Source organism: Ciconia boyciana, chromosome 30 (assembly GCF_034638445.1).
Source record: "Ciconia boyciana chromosome 30, ASM3463844v1, whole genome shotgun sequence".
NCBI lineage: Eukaryota > Metazoa > Chordata > Aves > Ciconiiformes > Ciconiidae > Ciconia > Ciconia boyciana.
In genome coordinates this window covers 1,068,820-1,086,669 of record NC_132963.1, presented here as the reverse complement: position 1 = coordinate 1,086,669, position 17,850 = coordinate 1,068,820, and the positions used below count along the sequence as shown (strand labels likewise).

Here is a 17,850-nt window from a genome sequence, read left to right as displayed (position 1 = left end):
CGTGTCGCGTGTCCCCGCTGCATCGTGTCACGGGTCTCATGTCATACGTCATCTGTGTCACGTGTGCCCCGTCATTGCGTCACATGTGTTGCTTCTGTCATGCGCATCACGTGTCCCTCTTGTCACACGTGTCCTTCGTCCCTACCGCACCACGTCACGCGTGTTCCTGCTGTCACACATGTTCTGTGTCACATGTGTCCTGTCTGCATCACGTGTCCTGTTTGTCACATGTGTCCCTCGTGTGTCACACGTCTCTTGTCCCTCTTGTGCCACGTGTCCCCATGTCACACACGTGTGCCCATCCTTCCCGTGCCACACGTGTGTCCCCTCTCCCTCCCGCGTCCACACCACGCGTGTCCCCATCCCCCGTGCCACCCGTGTCCCTGTCACGCGTGTCCCCATCCCCGTGTCACCCGTGTCCCCGCCATGTCATGCGTGTCCCCATCCCCCGTGCCCGTCACGCGTGTCCCCATCCTCCTGCCACATCACGCGTGTCCCCATCCCCGTGCCACCCGTGTCCCTGTCACGCGTGTCCTCATCCTCCTGCCACGTCACGCGTGTCCCCATCCCCGTGCCACCTGTGTCCCCGCCATGTCACGCGTGTCCCCATCCCCATGCCACCCGTGTCCCTGTCACGCATGTCCCCATCCCCGTGCCACCCGTGTCCCTGTCACGCGTGTCCCCATCCCTGTGCCACCCGTGTCCCCGCCACGTCACGCGTGTCCCCATCCCTATGCCACCCGTGTCCCTGTCACGCGTGTCCCCATCCTCCTGCCACATCACGCGTGTCCCCATCCCCGTGCCACCCATGTCCCCGCCACATCACGCGTGTCCCCATCCCCGTGCCACCCGTGTCCCTGTCACGCGTGTCCCCATCCTCCTGCCACCCGTGTCCCTGTCACGCGTGTCCCCATCCTCCTGCCACGTCACGCGTGTCCCCATCCCCGTGCCACGCGTGTCCCCGCCATGTCACGCGTGTCCCCATCCTCCTGCCACGTCACGCGTGTCCCCATCCCCGTGCCACCCGTGTCCCCGCCCGCGTGTCCCCGCAGTGTCACGTGATGTCACCTCTGCACCTGCCGTGTCACCCGTCTCCCTTTGCCATCACGCGTGTTACACGCGTGTGGGTCACGTGTGACCCCCTGTCCCCCTGCCCCCACAATCCGGGGGCGGGGCTTGCTCGAGGGGGGTGTGGCTTATTCGAGGGGGTGGGGCTTGCTCGAGGGGGTGTGGTTTATTTGAGGGGAGGAGTTTATTCGGGAATGGGGTTCACTTGGGGGCGGGGCTTGAATAAGAGGAATTTAAATAAGGGGAGGGGCTTGGCAAAAATGGCTTAAACAAGGGGAGGGGCTTAAATAAAGGGCAGGGCTAGACTGGGTGTGGCCGACAAGGGGCGGGGCTAACGCTGTCCCCTCCCCCAGGAGGAATTTCAGGGGTTTCTACCGAGGAGGTGGCGACGCCCGGCCCCGCCCGGCGCTCCCAGCGAGGTCAGTGACCCCCAATTCCTTACCCCCCCCCAAATTCCTGAGCCCCCCCCCCAATTCCAGGCTCCCCCAAATTCTTGCCCCCCCATTTCTGGGCTCCCCCAAATTCCGGGGTCCCCCCAGACACCGGGGTCCCCCAAATCCTTGTGTGTCCCCCCCTTCCCCGGACACCGGGGTTCTCTCTATGGGTGGGGGGGTCCTGGAAACATGGGTCCCCCGCCAAACCTCACCCCTTCCCCTCCCCCACAGGCACCCATCGGACCCCAGCGCCGCCCCTCCCCCAGCGCCGCCCCCAGCGCCGCCCTCCCCCAGGCAGGGGAGGGGCCTCGGCCACCCCCCCCCGCCCCCGGGGTCGCCTCCAACTCCTCCCCCACCCGTCGGCACGGGGTCTCGGCACCCCCCCCATCGCTGGCCGCAGCGGGGGAGGGAGGGCGGCGGAGGCAGGGGGGGGGGAGGAGGAGGAGGAGGAGGAGGAGGCGGCGGCGACGGCCACCCCCGCCTTGTCCCCGAGGGGGGGGGGGGGGGCATCGTCGGGGACCCCCCCCGGGCCGCGGGGGCCGCGGCGGCGGCGGCGGCGGCAGGGCACGATCCTGGGGAGCCTGCGGCAGTTCGTCATGCCCCTCGTTAGCGCCCGCTCGTCACGGCCCATCCGCCCCCCCCGCCGCTTCGTCGACGTCCCCGCGCCCGCCGGGGACACCCCGCCACCCGCCGGGGACGCCGCGGCCCCCGTCGCCGTCACCCCCGCCCGGCGGCGACGCCCCGCGCCCACGGGCGACGCCTCTGCGGTTCACGGCGACGCCCCGCTCGACGCTGTCACCCCCCCGCCCACCGGTGTCACCCTGTCGGCCGCCGCTGTCACCCCCGCTCGACGTCACCTCGCCACCCACCCGTGTCACTCTGCCACCCGCCGCTGTCACCCCCCGCCCACCCACGTCCCCCTGCCGCCCGCCGGTGTCACCCCCTCGCTCAACGGTGTCACCCTGCCACCCGCCGGTGTCACCCCCCGCTCAACGACGTCACCCTGCCACCCGCCGGTGTCACCCGGCCGCCCACGGGTGACGTCCCCCTGCTGGGGGTGCCCCCCGCTGGCCCCCCTCCCCCACCTCCCCCCTCCTCCTCCTCGCCCCCCCCTCCCCCGGCTCGTCCCCCACCCTCCCCCGCGGTGACACCGGTGGCCCCCGTGGTGACACCGGTGGCCCCCGCGCCCCGTCGGGCCATCCTGCGCGAGGCCACCTTCCGCTGGACCTCCCTGCGCCCCGCCGGGGACGGCGGTGACATCGCCAGGGGCGGCGGTGACATCGCCAAGGGCGGCGCCGACATCGCCAGGGACGACGGTGACATCGCCAAGGACGCCGGTGACGGCACCAGGCGCGCCGGTGACGACATCAGGGACGCCCCGGTGGCATCTGAGAACGCCCTGGCCGCGCTGGGTGACGCCTTGGTGACGTTCGGTGACGCCTCGGTGACGTTCGGTGACGCCCCGCTGACGTTCGGGGACACCCCCACCCCGTTCGAGGACACCCCGGTGACGTTCAGGGACGCTCAGGTGACATCTGGGGACGACCCGCTCCCGTTCGGGGACACCGCGATGACATTTGGGGACCTTCCGGTGACGCTCGGGGACACCGCAACCGCGTCCAGTGACGCCCCGGTGGCATTTGGGGACACCCCGGTGACGTTCGCCCTTCGGGACCCCCCGGCAGTACTCGGGGACGCCGCAGCGATGCTTAGGGACGCCGCCGCGACGCGCGGGGACGCCGCGGTGACGCTTAAGGACGTCGCGGTGACACCCGGGGACGCCACGGTGACGCTCGGGGACACCCCAGCCCCGTTTGGGACCCCCCCGGTGACGCTCAGGGCCACCAAGGATTCTCCGCTCGCCCCTGAAACCACCCCGGCCGCTTTTGGGGACATCAAGGTGGCTCTCGGTGACGCCGCGGTGGCCCTCGGGGACATCAAAGCGGCCCTTGGGGACACGCAGGTCCCCCCCCGCCGCCCCCCGCTGCTGCGAGCCCCCCGCTTCACGGCCAGCGCCGCCCACCTGCGCATCTACCAGTCGCTGGGGGACGGGGACGCCGCCGTCACCGACGTCACCGCCGGGGCCACCGAGGGGGGTGTCCCCGAAGCCACCCCCGCCGCCCGCCGTCCCCTGCCCCCCGCCAACCACTTGATTTTACCCCAGTTCGCCCCGCGGCCGGGTGACGTCACCGCCGAGGGCGCGGGGGACGGCGGCGGGGTCGCGGGGGACGGCGACGGCGGCGCGGGGGACGGCGGTGACATCGTTGGGGACATCGACCGCGTCTACAGCCTCCTCAGCCGCGCCAAGGTCCAGCTCTTCAACATCGACCGGCGCCAGCAGCGCCGCTCCCCCCCGGTAAGACCCCCGGGTTTGGGGGGACCCCCCCGCACGCCTGCGACCCTTTTTGGGGTGATTTAGGGGGTTTTGGGGACCCCCTGGACACCTGGGTGCCTTTTTTGGGGACGCTTGGACGCCTGGGTCCCTTTTTTGGGGGGATTTGGGGGTTTTGGGCACTCCTGGAGACTTAGGTCCCTTTTTGGGGACCCCCAGACGCCTGGGTCTGTGTTTTGGGGGGGTTTTGGGGACCCCCCGCACGCCTGGGTCCCTTTTTAGGGTGATTTAGGGGATTTTGGGGACCCCCTGGACACCTGGGTCCCTTTTTTGGGGACATTTGGACGCCTGGGTCCCTTTTTTGGGGGGATTTGGGGGGTTTTGGGCACTCCTGGAGACTTAGGTCCCTTTTTTGGGGACCCCCTGGACACCTGGGTCCCTTTTTTGGGGACCCCCCAGATGCCTGGGTCCCTGTTTTGGGGGGATTTGGGGAGTTTTGGGGACCCCCTGGTCACTTGGGTCCCTTTTTGGGGACCCCCTGGACACCTGGGTCCCTTTTTGGGGGGATTTGGGGGTTTTGGGGACCCCTGGGTGCCTGGGTCCCATTTTTGGGGTCCCCCGGGTGCTCACCCCCCACCCCCCAGGCATCTCCAGAGCCAGAGGAGGGGCCAGAGGAGCCCGAGGGGGCACCCGGGGACCCCCAGGTGGGTATGGGGGCACCTATGGGTGCTGGGGGGGGGGCCTATGGGTGCTGGGGGCACCTGTGGGTGCTGGGGGGCTATAGGTGCTGGGGGGCTATAGGTGCTGGGGGGGCTGTGGGTGCTGGGGGGCACGCAGGGGTGGGAGAGGGGAGGGGGTGGGTGCTGGGGAGGAAGTTGGGGGGCACCCATGGGTGCTGGGGTGGGCTATGGGTGCTGGGGGCGCTATAGGTGCTGGGGGGCTATAGGTGCTGGGGGCACCTGTGGGTGTTGGGGGGGCTATAGGTGCTGGGGGGGCTATAGGTGCTGGGGGGGGGCTGTGGGTGGGAGAGGGAGGGGGTGGGTGCTGGGGAGGAAGTTGGGGGCACCCATGGGTGCTGGGGGTCCAGGTGATGGGTGTGGTGCTGCCACCCCCATGTCCCCCACGTCCCCACTGTCACTCTGTGTCCCCTCTGTGTCCCCCTGTCCCCTCTGTGTCCCCAGTCCCCCATGTCCCCCTTGTCCCCACTGTCCCCCGTGCCCCCCATGTTCCCGTCGTCATTGTCCCCTCCGTGTCCCCCCGTCCCCCCGTGTCCCTCTGTCCCCACTGTCCCCTCCGTGTCCCTCTCTGTCCCCCATGTCACCCCTGTGCCCCCCATCCCCTCCATCCCCACTGTCCCCCCATGTCCCCCCCGTGTCCCCCATGTCCCCCACTGTCCCCCACTGTCCCCACTGTCCCCCACTGTCCCCCGTGTCCCCCACTGTCCCCCCGTGTCCCCCATGTCCCCCGTGTCCCCACTGTCCCCCGTGTCCCTCCCTTGCCCCACTGCCCCCCATGTCCCCCACTGTCCCCTCCATGTCCCTCCTTGTCCCCATGTCCCCCACTGTCCCCCCATGTCCCCCACTGTCCCCTCCATGTCCCTCCCTTTGTCCCCACTGTCCCCCCGTGTCCCCCCGTGTCCCCCTGTCCCCCCATGTCCCCCACTGTCCCCCGTGTCCCTCCCTTGTCCCCCTGCCCCCCCATGTCCCCGCTGTCCCCCGCACCCCCCGTCCCGTGACCGCCTGTGTCCCCCCCGTGTCCCCAGGGGGGGCCGGGTCCCCGCATCAAGCACGTCTGCCGCCACGCCGCCGTGGCGCTGGGCCGGGCGCGGGCCACCGTCCCCGAGAGCGTCCCCCGCCTCAGCGCCCTGCCCCCGCCCGCGGGACCTCCCCCACGAAGGTAGGGGGACACGGGGGAGGGACACGGGGGAGGGGACACGGGGGGACACACCGGGGGGGGTCACCCCACCTGGCTCAGGGTCTCAAGGGAGGGGACCTGCCACCCCAAACACCTGGGTGCCCCCATGTCCCCCCAAAACTCACGGGTGCCCCCAGACGCCTGGGTCCCCCATGCCCCCCCCAAAACTCATGGGTGTCCCCCCCACCAACACCTGGGTCCTCCCCATGTCCCCCCTCCAAACTCATGGGTGCCCCCCAGACTCATGGGTGGTGCCCCCAAATGTCTGTGTGTCCCCCCAACCCATGGGTGCCAACATCTGGGTCCCCAATGTCCCCCCCTCAAACTCATGGGTGCCCCTCCCAGACTCATGGGTGGTGCCCCCAAGTCGTGTGTCCCCCCCCCCAAACTCATGGGTGCCCCCCAAACATCTGGGTCCCCCCATGCCCCCCCCAGACTCACGGGTGCCCCCAAGCACCTGGGTTCCCCTCCAAACATCTGGGTCCCCCATGTCCATCCCCCCCAAACTCATGGGTGCCCCCCAAACGCCTGGGTCCCCCATGCCCCCCCCCAGACTCACGGGTGCCCCCCAAGCACCTGGGTTCCCCCCCCAAATGCCTGGGTCCCCCATGCCCCCCAAACTCATGGGTGCCCCCCAAACGCCTGGGTCCCCCATGTCCCCCCCCCCCAAAACTCATGGTTGCCCCCCCCCCCCCCCGACTCACGGGTGCCCCCCAAGCACCTGGGTTCCCCCTCCAAACACCTGGGTCCCCCATGCCCCCCCAGACTCATGGGTGCCCCCAAACGCCTGGGTCCCCCATGCCCCCCCCAGACTCACGGGTGCCCCCCAAGCACCTGGGTTCCCCCAAACGCCTGGGTCCCCCATGCCCCCCCAAACTCATGGGTGCCCCCCCCAGACTCACGGGTGCCCCCAAGTACCTGGGTTCCCCCTCCAAACACCTGGGTCCCCCATGCCCCCCAAACTCATGGGTGCCCCCCAAATGCCTGGGTCCCCCATGCCCCCCCCCCCAAAACTCATGGGTGCCCCCCAAACGCCTGGGTCCCCCATGCCCCCCCCCCCAAAACTCACGTGTGCCCCCAAGCACCTGGGTTCCCCCTCCAAACACCTGAGTCCCCCATGCCCCCCCCCCAAAACTCACGGGTGCCCCCCAACACCTGGGTCCCCCATGTCCCCCCCCCAACTCATGGGTGTCCCCCAAACGCCTGGGTCCCCCATGCCCCCCCAAAACTCACGGGTGCCCCCAAACACCTGGGTCCCCCATGTCCCCCCCCAACTCATGGGTGCCCCCAAACGCCAGGGTCCCCCATGACCCCCCGATGAACCCCCCCAAAACTCCCACATCCCCCCAAACCTCACGGGTGCCCCCCAGACTCACGGGTGCCCCCCAAACACCTGGGTCCCCCATGTCCCCCCCAAACTCATGGGTGCCCCCCAAACGCCTGGGTCCCCCCATGTCCCCCCAAACCTCACGGGTGCCCCCCAAACACCTGAGCCCCCCGCTAACCCCCCCCCCAGAGACCTCCTCAGCCTCCGAGGCCGAGGGGGTCGAGCCAAGCGATCTCGGGGGACGGGGTGCCCTGAGGAGCCCCACGCCCCCCGGCCCGTCGCCCCCCCCGGAAGAACCGGCAGGCGCGGTGCGGGCGATGCCGGGGCTGCCGCCGCCTCCAGGACTGCGCCGCCTGCCCCAACTGCCGCGACAAGCCCAAATTCGGGGGGCCCAACACCAAGAAGCAGTGCTGCGTGTGAGTGCCCCCCCCCCCCCCCGGGGCCTGGGTGCCTTTTTGGGGACCCCCCCGGGGGCCTGGGTGCCTTTTTGGGGACCCCCTGGGGGCCTGGGTCACCCCCCGGGGGCCTGGGTGCCTTTTTGGGGACCCCCTGGGTGCCTGGGTCCCCCCCCTGGGGCCTGGGTGCCTTTTTGGGGACCCCCTGGGTACCTGGGTGCCTTTTTGGGGACCCCCTGGGGGCCTGGGTGCCTTTTTGGGGACCCCCTGGGTGCCTGGGTGCCTTGGGGACCCCCGGGTGAGGTGCCTGGGTCCCTTTTTGGGGACCCCCCAGGTGCCTGGGTCCCTCCCCCGGGTGCCTGGGTCCCTTTTTGGGGACCCCCCGGGAGCCTGGGTGCCTTTTTGGGGACCCCCTGGGTGCCTGGGTCACCCCCCGGGGGCCTGGGTGCCTTTTTGGGGACCCCCTGGGTGCCTGGATCCCTCCCCCGGGGGCCTGGGTGCCTTTTTGGGGACCCCCCGGGTGCCTGGGTGCCTTTTTGGGGGCCCCCTGAGTGCCTGGGTGCCTTTTTGGGGACCCCCCGGGTGCCTGGGTCCCCCTCCCAGGTGCCTGGGTGCCTTTTTGGGGACCCCCCCGGGGGCCTGGGTCCCTTTTTGGGGACCCCCTGGGTGCCTGGATCCCTCCCCCGGGGGCCTGGGTGCCTTTTTGGGGAACCCCTGGGGGCCTGGATGCCTTTTTGGGGACCCCCTTGGTGCCTTTTTGGGGACCCCCCGGGAGCCTGGGTGCCTTTTTGGGGACCCCCTGGGGGCCTGGGTCACCCCCCGGGGGCCTGGGTGCCTTTTTGGGGACCCCCCCGGGGGCCTGGGTGCCTTTTTGGGGACCCCCTGGGGGCCTGGGTCCCCCCCGGGGTGCCGGGGTCCCTTTTTGGGGCCCCCCAGCTCCCTGGGTCCCTTTTTGGGGGGATTTTAGGGGCTTTTGGGGCCCCCTGGAGTCCCGGGTCCCTTTTTGGGGGGTGGGGGAGTTTTGGGGACCCCCCGGACACCGGGGTCCCCCCTGATGTCCCCACGCCCCCCCCAGGTACCGCAAGTGTGACAAGATCGAGGCGCGCAAGATGGAGCGGCTGGCGCGGAAAGGTGGGGCCTATGGGGGGCTGTATGGGGGCTGTAGGGGACGGGGGGCTGTAGGGGACGTGGGGGGATATGGGGGATATGGGGGTCTATAGGGGACGTGGGGGGCTGTAGGGGATGTGGGGGGCTGTAGGGGGACGTGGGGGGCTATAGGGAACATGGGGGAGATATGGGGGATATGGGGGTCTATAGGGGACGTGGGGGGCTGCAGGGGATGTGAGGGGCTGTAGGGGACGTGGGGGAGATATGGGGGATATGGGGGTCTATAGGGGACGTGGGGGGCTGTAGGGGACGTGGGGGCTGTAGGGGATGTGGGGGGGATATGGGGGATATGGGGGTCTATAGGGGACGTGGGGGGCTGTAGGGGGGGGGGGATATGGGGATATGGGGGATATGGGGGTCTATAGGGGACGTGGGGGGCTGTAGGGGATGTGGGGGCTGTAGGGGACGTGGGGGCTATAGGGAACATGGGGGAGATATGGGGGATATGGGGGTCTATAGGGGACGTGGGGGCTGTAGGGGACGTGGGGGGCTGTAGGGGATGTGGGGGGCTGTAGGGGACGTGGGGGGCTATAGGGAACATGGGGGGATATGGGGGATATGGGGGTCTATAGGGGATGTGGGGGTCTATAGGGGACATGAGGGGCTGTAGGGGACGTGGGGGGCTGTAGGGGACGTGGGGGGCTATAGGGGACGTGGGGGGCTATAGGGGACGTGAGGGGCTGTAGGGGATATGGGGGGCTCTAGGGGACGTGAGGGGCTGTAGGGGATGTGGGGGGCTCTAGGGGACGTGAGGGGATGTGGGGGGCTATAGGGGACGTGAGGGGCTGTAGGGAACATGGGGGGATATGGGGGATATGGGGGTCTATAGGGGACGTGGGGGGCTGTAGGGGACGTGGGGGGCTGTAGGGGATGTGGGGGGGATATGGGGGATATGGGGGTCTATAGGGACGTGGGGGGCTGTAGGGGACGTGGGGGCTGTAGGGGACGTGGGGGGATATGGGGGATATGGGGGTCTATAGGGGACGTGAGGGGCTGTAGGGGACGTGGGGGCTATAGGGAACATGGGGGAGATATGGGGGATATGGGGGTCTATAGGGGACGTGGGGCTATAGGGGACGTGGGGGGCTATAGGGGATGTGGGGGGCTGTAGGGGACGTGGGGGCTATAGGGAACATGGGGGGATATGGGGGATATGGGGGTCTATAGGGGACGTGGGGGCTATAGGGGACATGAGGGGCTGTAGGGGACGTGGGGGGCTATAGGGGACGTGGGGGGCTATAGGGGACGTGAGGAGCTGTAGGGGATATGGGGGGCTCTAGGGGACGTGAGGGGCTGTAGGGGATGTGGGGGGCTATAGGGGACGTGAGGGGCTGTAGGGAACATGGGGGATATGGGGGATATGGGGGTCTATAGGGGACGTGGGGGCTGTAGGGGATATGGGGGGCTATAGGGGACGTGGGGGGCTATAGGGAACATGGGGGGATATGGGGGATATGGGGGTCTATAGAGGATGTGGGGGGCTATAGAGGACGTGGGGGGCTATAGGGGACGTGAGGGGTTGTAGGGGATATGGGGGGCTATAGGGGACGTGGGGGGCTATAGAGAACATGGGTGGGATATGGGGGATATGGGGGTCTATAGGGGATGTGGGGGGCTATAGGGGATGTGAGGGGCTGTAGGAGACATGGGGGCCTATAGGAGTCGTGAGGGGGCTATAGGGGACGTGGGGGGGTCTAGCGGACGTGAGGGGCTGTAGGGGACATGGGGGCTATAAGGGATGTGGGGGCTATAGGGAACATGGGGGGCTCTAGGGGACATGAGGGGCTCTAGGGGACATGGGGGGCTATAGGGGACGTGGGGGCTATAGGGTACGTGAGGGGCTGTAGGGGACATGGGGGGCTATAGGGTATATGGGGGGCTATAGAGAATGCGGGAGGCTATAGGGGACGTGGGGAGCTATAGGGAGCATGGGGGGCTATGGGGGATATGGGGGTCTATAGGGGATGTGGGGGGCTATAGAGGATGTGGGGGCTATAGGGTACGTGAGGGGCTGTAGGGGACATGGGGGCTATAGGGTACGTGAGGGGCTGTAGGGGACATGGGAGGCTATAGGGAACGTGGGAGGCTATAGGGAACGTGGGGGGGCTATAGGGAACATGGGCGGGCTATGGGGGATATGGGCATCTATAGGGGATGTGGGGGCTCTAGAGAACATGGGGGGCTATAGGGGACGTGGGGGGCTATAGGGAACGCGGGAGCTATAGGGAACATGGAGGGGCTATGGGGGACATGGGGGACTATAGGGGATGTGGGAGGGCTATAGAGAACGTGGGGGACTATAGGGGACGTGGGGGGGCTGTAAGGGATGTGGGGGCTATAGGGAACATGGGGGGCTCTAGGGGACATGGGGGCTATAGGGAACATGGGGGGGCTATAGGGGACGTGAGGGGCTATAGGGAACATGGGGGGCTATAGGGGACGTGAGGGGCTATAGGGGACGTGGGGGGCTATAGGGAACATGGGGGTCTATGGGGGATATGGGGGTCTATAGGGGATGTGGGGGGTTATAGAGGACGTGGGGGCTATAGGGAACATGGGGGGCTATAGGGGACGTGAGGGGCTGTAGGGGACATGGGGGGCTATAGGGGACGTGGGGGGCTATAGGGTACGTGAGGGGCTCTAGGGGACATGGGGGGCTATAGGGGACGTGAGGGGCTGTAGGGGACATGGGGGCTATAGGGGACGTGGGGGGCTATAGAGAATGTGGGAGGCTATAGGGGACGTGGGGGGCTATAGGGAATGTGGTGAGCTATAGGGAACATGGGGCTATGGGGGATATGGGGGTCTATAGGGGATGTGGGGGAGCTATAGAGGATGTGGGGGCTATAGGGAACATGGGGGGGCTCTAGGGGACGTGAGGGGCTGTAGGGGACGTGAGGGGGCTATAGGGGATGTGGGAAGGCTATAGAGGACGTGGGGGACTATAGGGGATGTGGAAGGCTATAGGGGATGTGGGGGGGCTGTAGGGAGCTATGGGGAGCGTAGGGAGCCATGGGGATCTATAGGGACTGTGGGAAGCTGTAAGGAGCCGTAGAGATGCATAAAGACTGTAGGAAGCTATAGGGTTCTATAGGGATTGTGCGAAGCTGTAAGGACCCATAGAAATTTATAGAGCCTGTAGGAAGCTATAGGGATCTATAGGGATCATGGGAAGCTGTAAGTAACTGTAGGGATCTATAGGGGTTGTAGAAACCTATAAGGTTTTGTAGTGATTGTGGGAAGCTGTAAGGAGGCGTAGAGATCTATAGGGATCATAGTGAGCCAGAGAGTTCTATAGGGACTGTAGCGAGCTGTAGGAGACTATAGGGTTCATCGGTGGCTATAGGGAGCCACAGAGGTCTGTAGGGGCCGTAGGGGTTTATAGGGCCTATAGGGAATCATAGGGACTGTGGGAAGCTATAGGGAACCACAGGGGTCTTTAGGGGCCATACAGATCTATAGGAACCCTGTGAAGCTATAGTCACAGGGGTCTGTAGGTGCCATAGGAGTCTATAGGGATTATAGGGCATCATAGGGACTGTGGCAAGCTATAGGCATCCACAGGGGTCTTCAGGGACTGTAGGAATCCATAGGGATCCCTAGGGACCATAGGAACCTATAGGGAGCCACAGAGATCTATAGGAGCTATAGAAAGCCAGAGGGTTCTGTAAGGGCTGTAGAGAACTATAGAAAGTTGTGGCGTTTATAGGGGCCTATAAGGAGCTACAGGAGTCTATATGATTTATAGGCAGCTGTAAGTACCACAGGAAGTTATAGAGAGCTATAGTGTTTTATAGAAACCATGAAAATGTATAGGTGCTGTAGAAGGCTGTATGAACTTATAGGGGCCATAGGAAGCTATAGAGAACCACAGCGGTCTATAGGAGCCATAGGAAACTATAGGGAGCCCCAGGGGTCTATAGGGGCCACAGGGAGCAGTAGGAGTCTGCAGGGAGCTGTAGGATGCTATAGGCACCACAGGAAGCTATAGGGAGCCACGGGGATCTTTAGGGGCTATAGGGAGCCCCAGGGGTCTGTAGGGAGCTACAGGGAGCCGCAGGGCTCTATAGGGGCCATAGAGAGCTATAGGAAGCCCTGGGGGTCTGTAGGGGCTGTAGGGAGCTATAGGGAGCCCCAGGGGTCTATAGGGGCCATAGGAAACTATAGGGAGCCCCATGGTTCTGTAGAGCTCATAGAGGTCTATAGGGGCTATAGGAAGCTACAGGAGTCTATAGAGATCACAGGAGTTTATTATAGAGGTTACAGGGGTCTATGGGGTCTATAGAGAACCACGGGGGTCTATAGGGGCCGTAGGCAGCTATAGGGAGCCCCACGGGTCTATAGAGGCCATAGGGGTCTATAGGAGCTATAGGGAGCCACAGGACTCTATAGAGGCCACAAGAGTTTATAGAGGCTCCAGGGCTCTATAGGGTCTATAGGAAGCCCCAGGCTTCTATAGGGGCCATAGGGAGCCATAGGGGCTGCAGGGCCCCTAGGGGGGTGGGGGGGGGCCTATGGGGGTCTATAGGGGTCTGGGGCTGCGTGGGGAACCCCGTGGGGGCTGTCAGGGATGCGTAGGGCACCGGGTGTGTGTCCCCTCCCCCCCCCCCATGTCCCCTGTGTCCCCTCCCCCACTCTGCTCTCCCTGTGTCCCCTCCCCCAGGTGTCCCTCCCCCCAATGTCCCTCCCCCCTCAGGTGTCCCCCCCAGGTGTCCCCTCCCCCCAATGTCCCTTCCCCCCTCAGGTGTCCCCCCCCAGGTGTCCCCTCCCCCCCAGGTGTCCCTCCTCCCCTCAGGTCTCCCTCCCCAATGTCCCCTCCCCCTTCAGGTGTCCCCACCCCCGTCCAGGTGTCCCCTCCCCATGTCCCTCCCCCCCCAGGTGTCCCTCCCCCATGTCCCTCCCCCCCAGGTGTCCCCTCCCCCCCAGGTGTCCCCACCCCCGTCCAGGTGTCCCTCCCCCATGTCCCCTCCTCCCCCCCAGGTGTCCCCTCCCCCATGTCCCCTCCCCCCCCCCAGGGGTCCCCTCCCCCCCATCCCCTCCCCCCGGCCACATGGTCCCCGAGCAGGGACAGGGACAGAGGGACAGGGACAGAGGTACAGACGTGGGGACAGGGGGGGGACGTGGGGGGGTGGGGACAGGGAGGGACAGAGGGACGTGAGGGGACAGGAGGACATGGGAGGGATGGGGGGGGACATTGGGGACACGGGGGGGGACACGACACAAGGTGACCCAGGGGACCCCCGGGGCCGGGGGGGTCCCCAGGGTGTCCCCTCAGGGTCCCCGTGTCCCCGCAGGCCGGTGCCCCCCGGGCGACGCCGTGGGACTCGGAGGAGTCGGGGAGGAGGGGACACCGGGGGAGCCGGCGGGGGACATGGCGGGGGACACGGGGAGGGGACACGGGGGGCCGGAGCCCCCCGGCGCTCGGGCGACGCTGCCTGCGGCCCCGCCCCCGCGCCCCCCCCTCGCCCCCCCCCTCCGACGGGGACACCGGGGGGCCACCCCCCGACGGTGAGGGGACACGGGGACACGCGTGGTAGAGGTGGGGGACGGGGGGGGGAGATGTGGGGGGACCTGGGGACACGGGTGACACGGGTGGGGGACATGGGGACATGGGTGGTAGAGGTGGGGGACATGGGGACACGGGTGACACAGGTGAGTGGACATGGGGACACAGGTGACGGGGGGACATGGGGACACGGGTGACACAGGTGAGTGGATGTGGGGACACGGGTGACAGGTGGGGGGACATCGGGACACGGGTGACACAGGTGAGTGGACATGGGGACACGCGTGGTAGAGGTGGGGGGACATGGGGACACAGGTGACACGGGTGGGGGGACATGGGGACACGTGTGACACAGGTTAGTGGACATGGGGACACGGGTGACACAGGTGAGTGGATGTGGGGACACGGTGACGGGGATGTGGGACATGGGAGGACCTGGGGACATGTGTGACTTGGGGACACGGGTGACACAGGAGGCGGGACATGGGGACACGTGTGACACAGGTGGGGGACACGGGTGACACGGGTGAGTGGACGTGGTGACACGGGTGACGGGGATGTGGGACATGGGGGGACGTGGGGACATGTGTGACTTGGGGACACGGGTGACACAGGAGGGGGGACATGGGTGACACAGGTGGGGGACGTGGGGACACGGGTGACACGGGTGAGTGGACGTGGGGACACAGGTGACACAGGTGAGTGGACGTGGGGACACGGGTGACACAGGTGGGGGGACACGGGTGACACAGGTGAGTGGATGTGGGGACACGGGTGACGGGGATGTGGGACATGGGGGGACCTGGGGACATGTGTGACTTGGGGACACGGGTGACACAGGAGGGGGACATGGGTGACACAGGTGAGTGGACATGGGGACACGTGTGACACAGGTAGGGGACACGGGTGACACGGGTGAGTGGACGTGGGGACACGGGTGACGGGGATGTGGGACATGGGGGACGTGGGGACATGTGTGACTTGGGGACACGGGTGACACAGGTGGGGACGTGGGGACGCGGGTGACACAGGTGAGTGGACATGGGGACACGCGTGACATGGGAGGAGGGACGTGGGGACACGGGTGACACAGGTGAGTGGGACATCGGGACACGGGTGACACGGGTGGGGACGTGGGGACACAGGTGACAGGTGGGGGGACATGGGGACACGCGTGGTAGAGGTGGGGGACACGGGGACACGGGTGACACGGGTGAGTGGACATGGGGACACACGTGACACAGGTGGAGTGGACGTGGGGACATGTGTGACACAGGTGGGGGACATGGGGACACGCGTGGTAGAGGTGGGGGACATGGGGACCCACGTGACACGGGGGGGGAGACGTGGGGACACGGGTGACACGGGTGAGTGGCACATGGGGACACGGGTGACACAGGTGAGTGGGACATGGGGACATGGGTGACACAGGTGGGGGACATGGGGACACGGGTGACACAGGTGAGTGGACGTGGGGACATGTGTGACACAGGTGGGGGACACGGGGACACGGGTGACATGGGTGAGTGGACATGGGGACACGGGCGACACGGGAGGAGGGACGTGGGGACATGGGTGAGTGGACATGGGGACACACGTGACACAGGTGGGGAGACGTGGGGACACAGGTGACACGGGTGAGTGGGACATGGGGACACGGGTGACACGTGGGGGACACGGGGACACCGTGGGGACACGTGTGACAGGTGAGCGGGGGGGCTGGGAGGGGACACGGGGGGGACACGCGTGACGCGGGGGGGACACGCACACGCACACACGACGACACACGTGTGCCCCAGGTGAGTGGGGACGTGGGGACACGTGGGGGCCACCCGCGTCCCCGGTGCCACCCGCTGTCCCCCCCGTGTCCCCCCCCCGTGTCCCCAGAGGCCCCCCCGGAGGCGGAGGAGCCCCCCCGCCCGCGCCGCGCCCCCCTCCAGCCCCTCCTGCAGCTGCGGGCCCGGCGCCGCCACCACAAGGTGGGGGGCACCCATGGGTGGGGGGCACCCATGGGTGGGGGGCGACTTGGGGGGCAGCCATGGGTGGGGTGGGGGGGCCGTGGGGGGTGGGGTCTGTGTTGGGGGAACCGTGGGAGGGGCACCCATGGGTGTGGGGGGGGTATTTGGGTGGGGGACGACTCGAGGGGGCACCCATGGGTGGGGTGGGAGGGGGCACCCATGGGGGGGTGGGGTCTGTGTTGGGGGAACCGTGGGAGGGGCACCCATGGGGGGGGGGGTACTTGGGTGGGGGAGCACCCGTGGGTGGGGGATGACTTGGGGAGCACCCATGGGTGGGGGGTATTTGGGTGGGGGACGACTCGAGGGGGCACCCATGGGTGGGGTGGGGGGCACCCATGTGTGTGTGTGGGGGTACTTGGGTGGGGGAGCACCCGTGGGTGGGGGATGACTCGAGGGGCACCCATGGGGGGGGGGCACCCATGTGGGGGGGGTACTTGGGTGGGGGAGCACCCGTGGGGGGGGATGACTCGGGGGGCACCCATGTGTGTGGGGGGGTACTTGGGTGGGGGAGCACCCGTGGGTTGGGGGATGACTGGGAGGGGCACCCATGGGTGGGGGTGGGGGGAGCACCTATGGGTGGGGGAGGCTCATGGAGGGAAGATGACTCGGGGGGGGCACCCATGGGTGGGGGGCACCCACGGTGCCACGACCCCCTCACCCCCCTCTTCCCCCTTTCCCAGGAGTGGGGCCCCCGGCACCCTGGGGCCCCCCAGAACGGGTGGTCGGGAAGGCCCGGCCCAGCGACGGGGTGCACCGCCTGCGGGTCGACTTCAAGGTGGGGACCCCCCTCGGGCACCCCAAAACCCCCAGGACCCCCCTGGGCACCCATAGGGCACCCCCAGGGCACCCCAAAACCCCTGGCACCCACAGACTCCCCCGGGCACCCCAAAACCCCCAGAACCCCCCATGTCACCCCCCAGCACCCCAAAACCCCCAGGACCCCCGGCACCCACAGACCCCCCAGGGCACCCCAAAACCCCTAGGTACCCCCAACCCCCGTGACACCCCAAAACCCCCGGGCAAGCCCCCGCCCCTCAGCACCCCAAAACCCCCAGGACCCCACCCGGGCACCCTCAGACCCCCCAGGGCACCCCAAACCCCCAGGCACCCCCAGACCCCCTCCGTGCACCCCAGGACCCCATGGACACCCCCAGACCCCCCCAGGGCACCCCAAAACCTCCAGAACCCCCCCAGGCACCCCAACCCCCATGACACCCCAATACCCCCTGGGCACCCCTCTGCCCCCCCCAGCACCCCAAAACCCCCAGACCCCCCGACCCCCCAGCACCCCCTGAGCACCCATAGGGCACCCCAGGGCACCCCAAAACCCTGGGCACCCCCAGACCCCCTGCCCCCAAGGCACCCCAAAACCCCCAGGACCCCCGGGCACCCCCAGACCCCCATGACACCCCAACCCCCCGGGCACCCCCTCCACGCCCCCAGCACCCCAAAACCCCAGGACCCCCTGGGCACCCATAGGGCACCCCAGGGCACCCCAAAACCCCGGGCACCCCAACCCCCCAGGGCACCCCAAAACCCCCAGGCACCCCTGCCCCCCAGCACCCCAAAACCCCAGGACCCCCGGGCACCCCCAGACCCCCCAGCACCCCAAAACCCTCAGGACCCCCCGGGCACCCCAGACCCCCCAGACCCCCAACCCCCCCAGCACCCCAAAACCCCCAGGACCCC

The 17,850-nt window shown here is 67.6% G+C and overlaps 2 protein-coding genes across 2 annotated transcripts in view; both read left to right on the top strand.

The window, feature by feature from the left end:
- The first annotated feature begins 1,953 nt into the window (after positions 1-1,953).
- LOC140644983 (histone-lysine N-methyltransferase 2B-like) lies at positions 1,954-5,734 on the top strand. Its single transcript, XM_072848174.1, has 3 exons — positions 1,954-3,858; positions 4,479-4,538; positions 5,597-5,734. The coding sequence occupies exons 1-3, from the start codon at positions 3,073-3,075 to the stop codon at positions 5,732-5,734; spliced, it is 984 nt and encodes a 327-aa protein (XP_072704275.1). The 5' UTR covers positions 1,954-3,072.
- A 502-nt stretch (positions 5,735-6,236) lies between these two features.
- KMT2B (lysine methyltransferase 2B) overlaps positions 6,237-17,850 on the top strand; it is a 51,200-nt gene continuing 39,586 nt past the window's right edge. Inside the window, 6 exon segments of the mRNA XM_072848173.1 lie at positions 6,237-6,261; positions 7,332-7,491; positions 8,546-8,601; positions 13,932-14,145; positions 16,031-16,122; positions 16,842-16,936. Coding sequence (XP_072704274.1) covers positions 6,237-6,261; positions 7,332-7,491; positions 8,546-8,601; positions 13,932-14,145; positions 16,031-16,122; positions 16,842-16,936 — 642 coding nt within the window.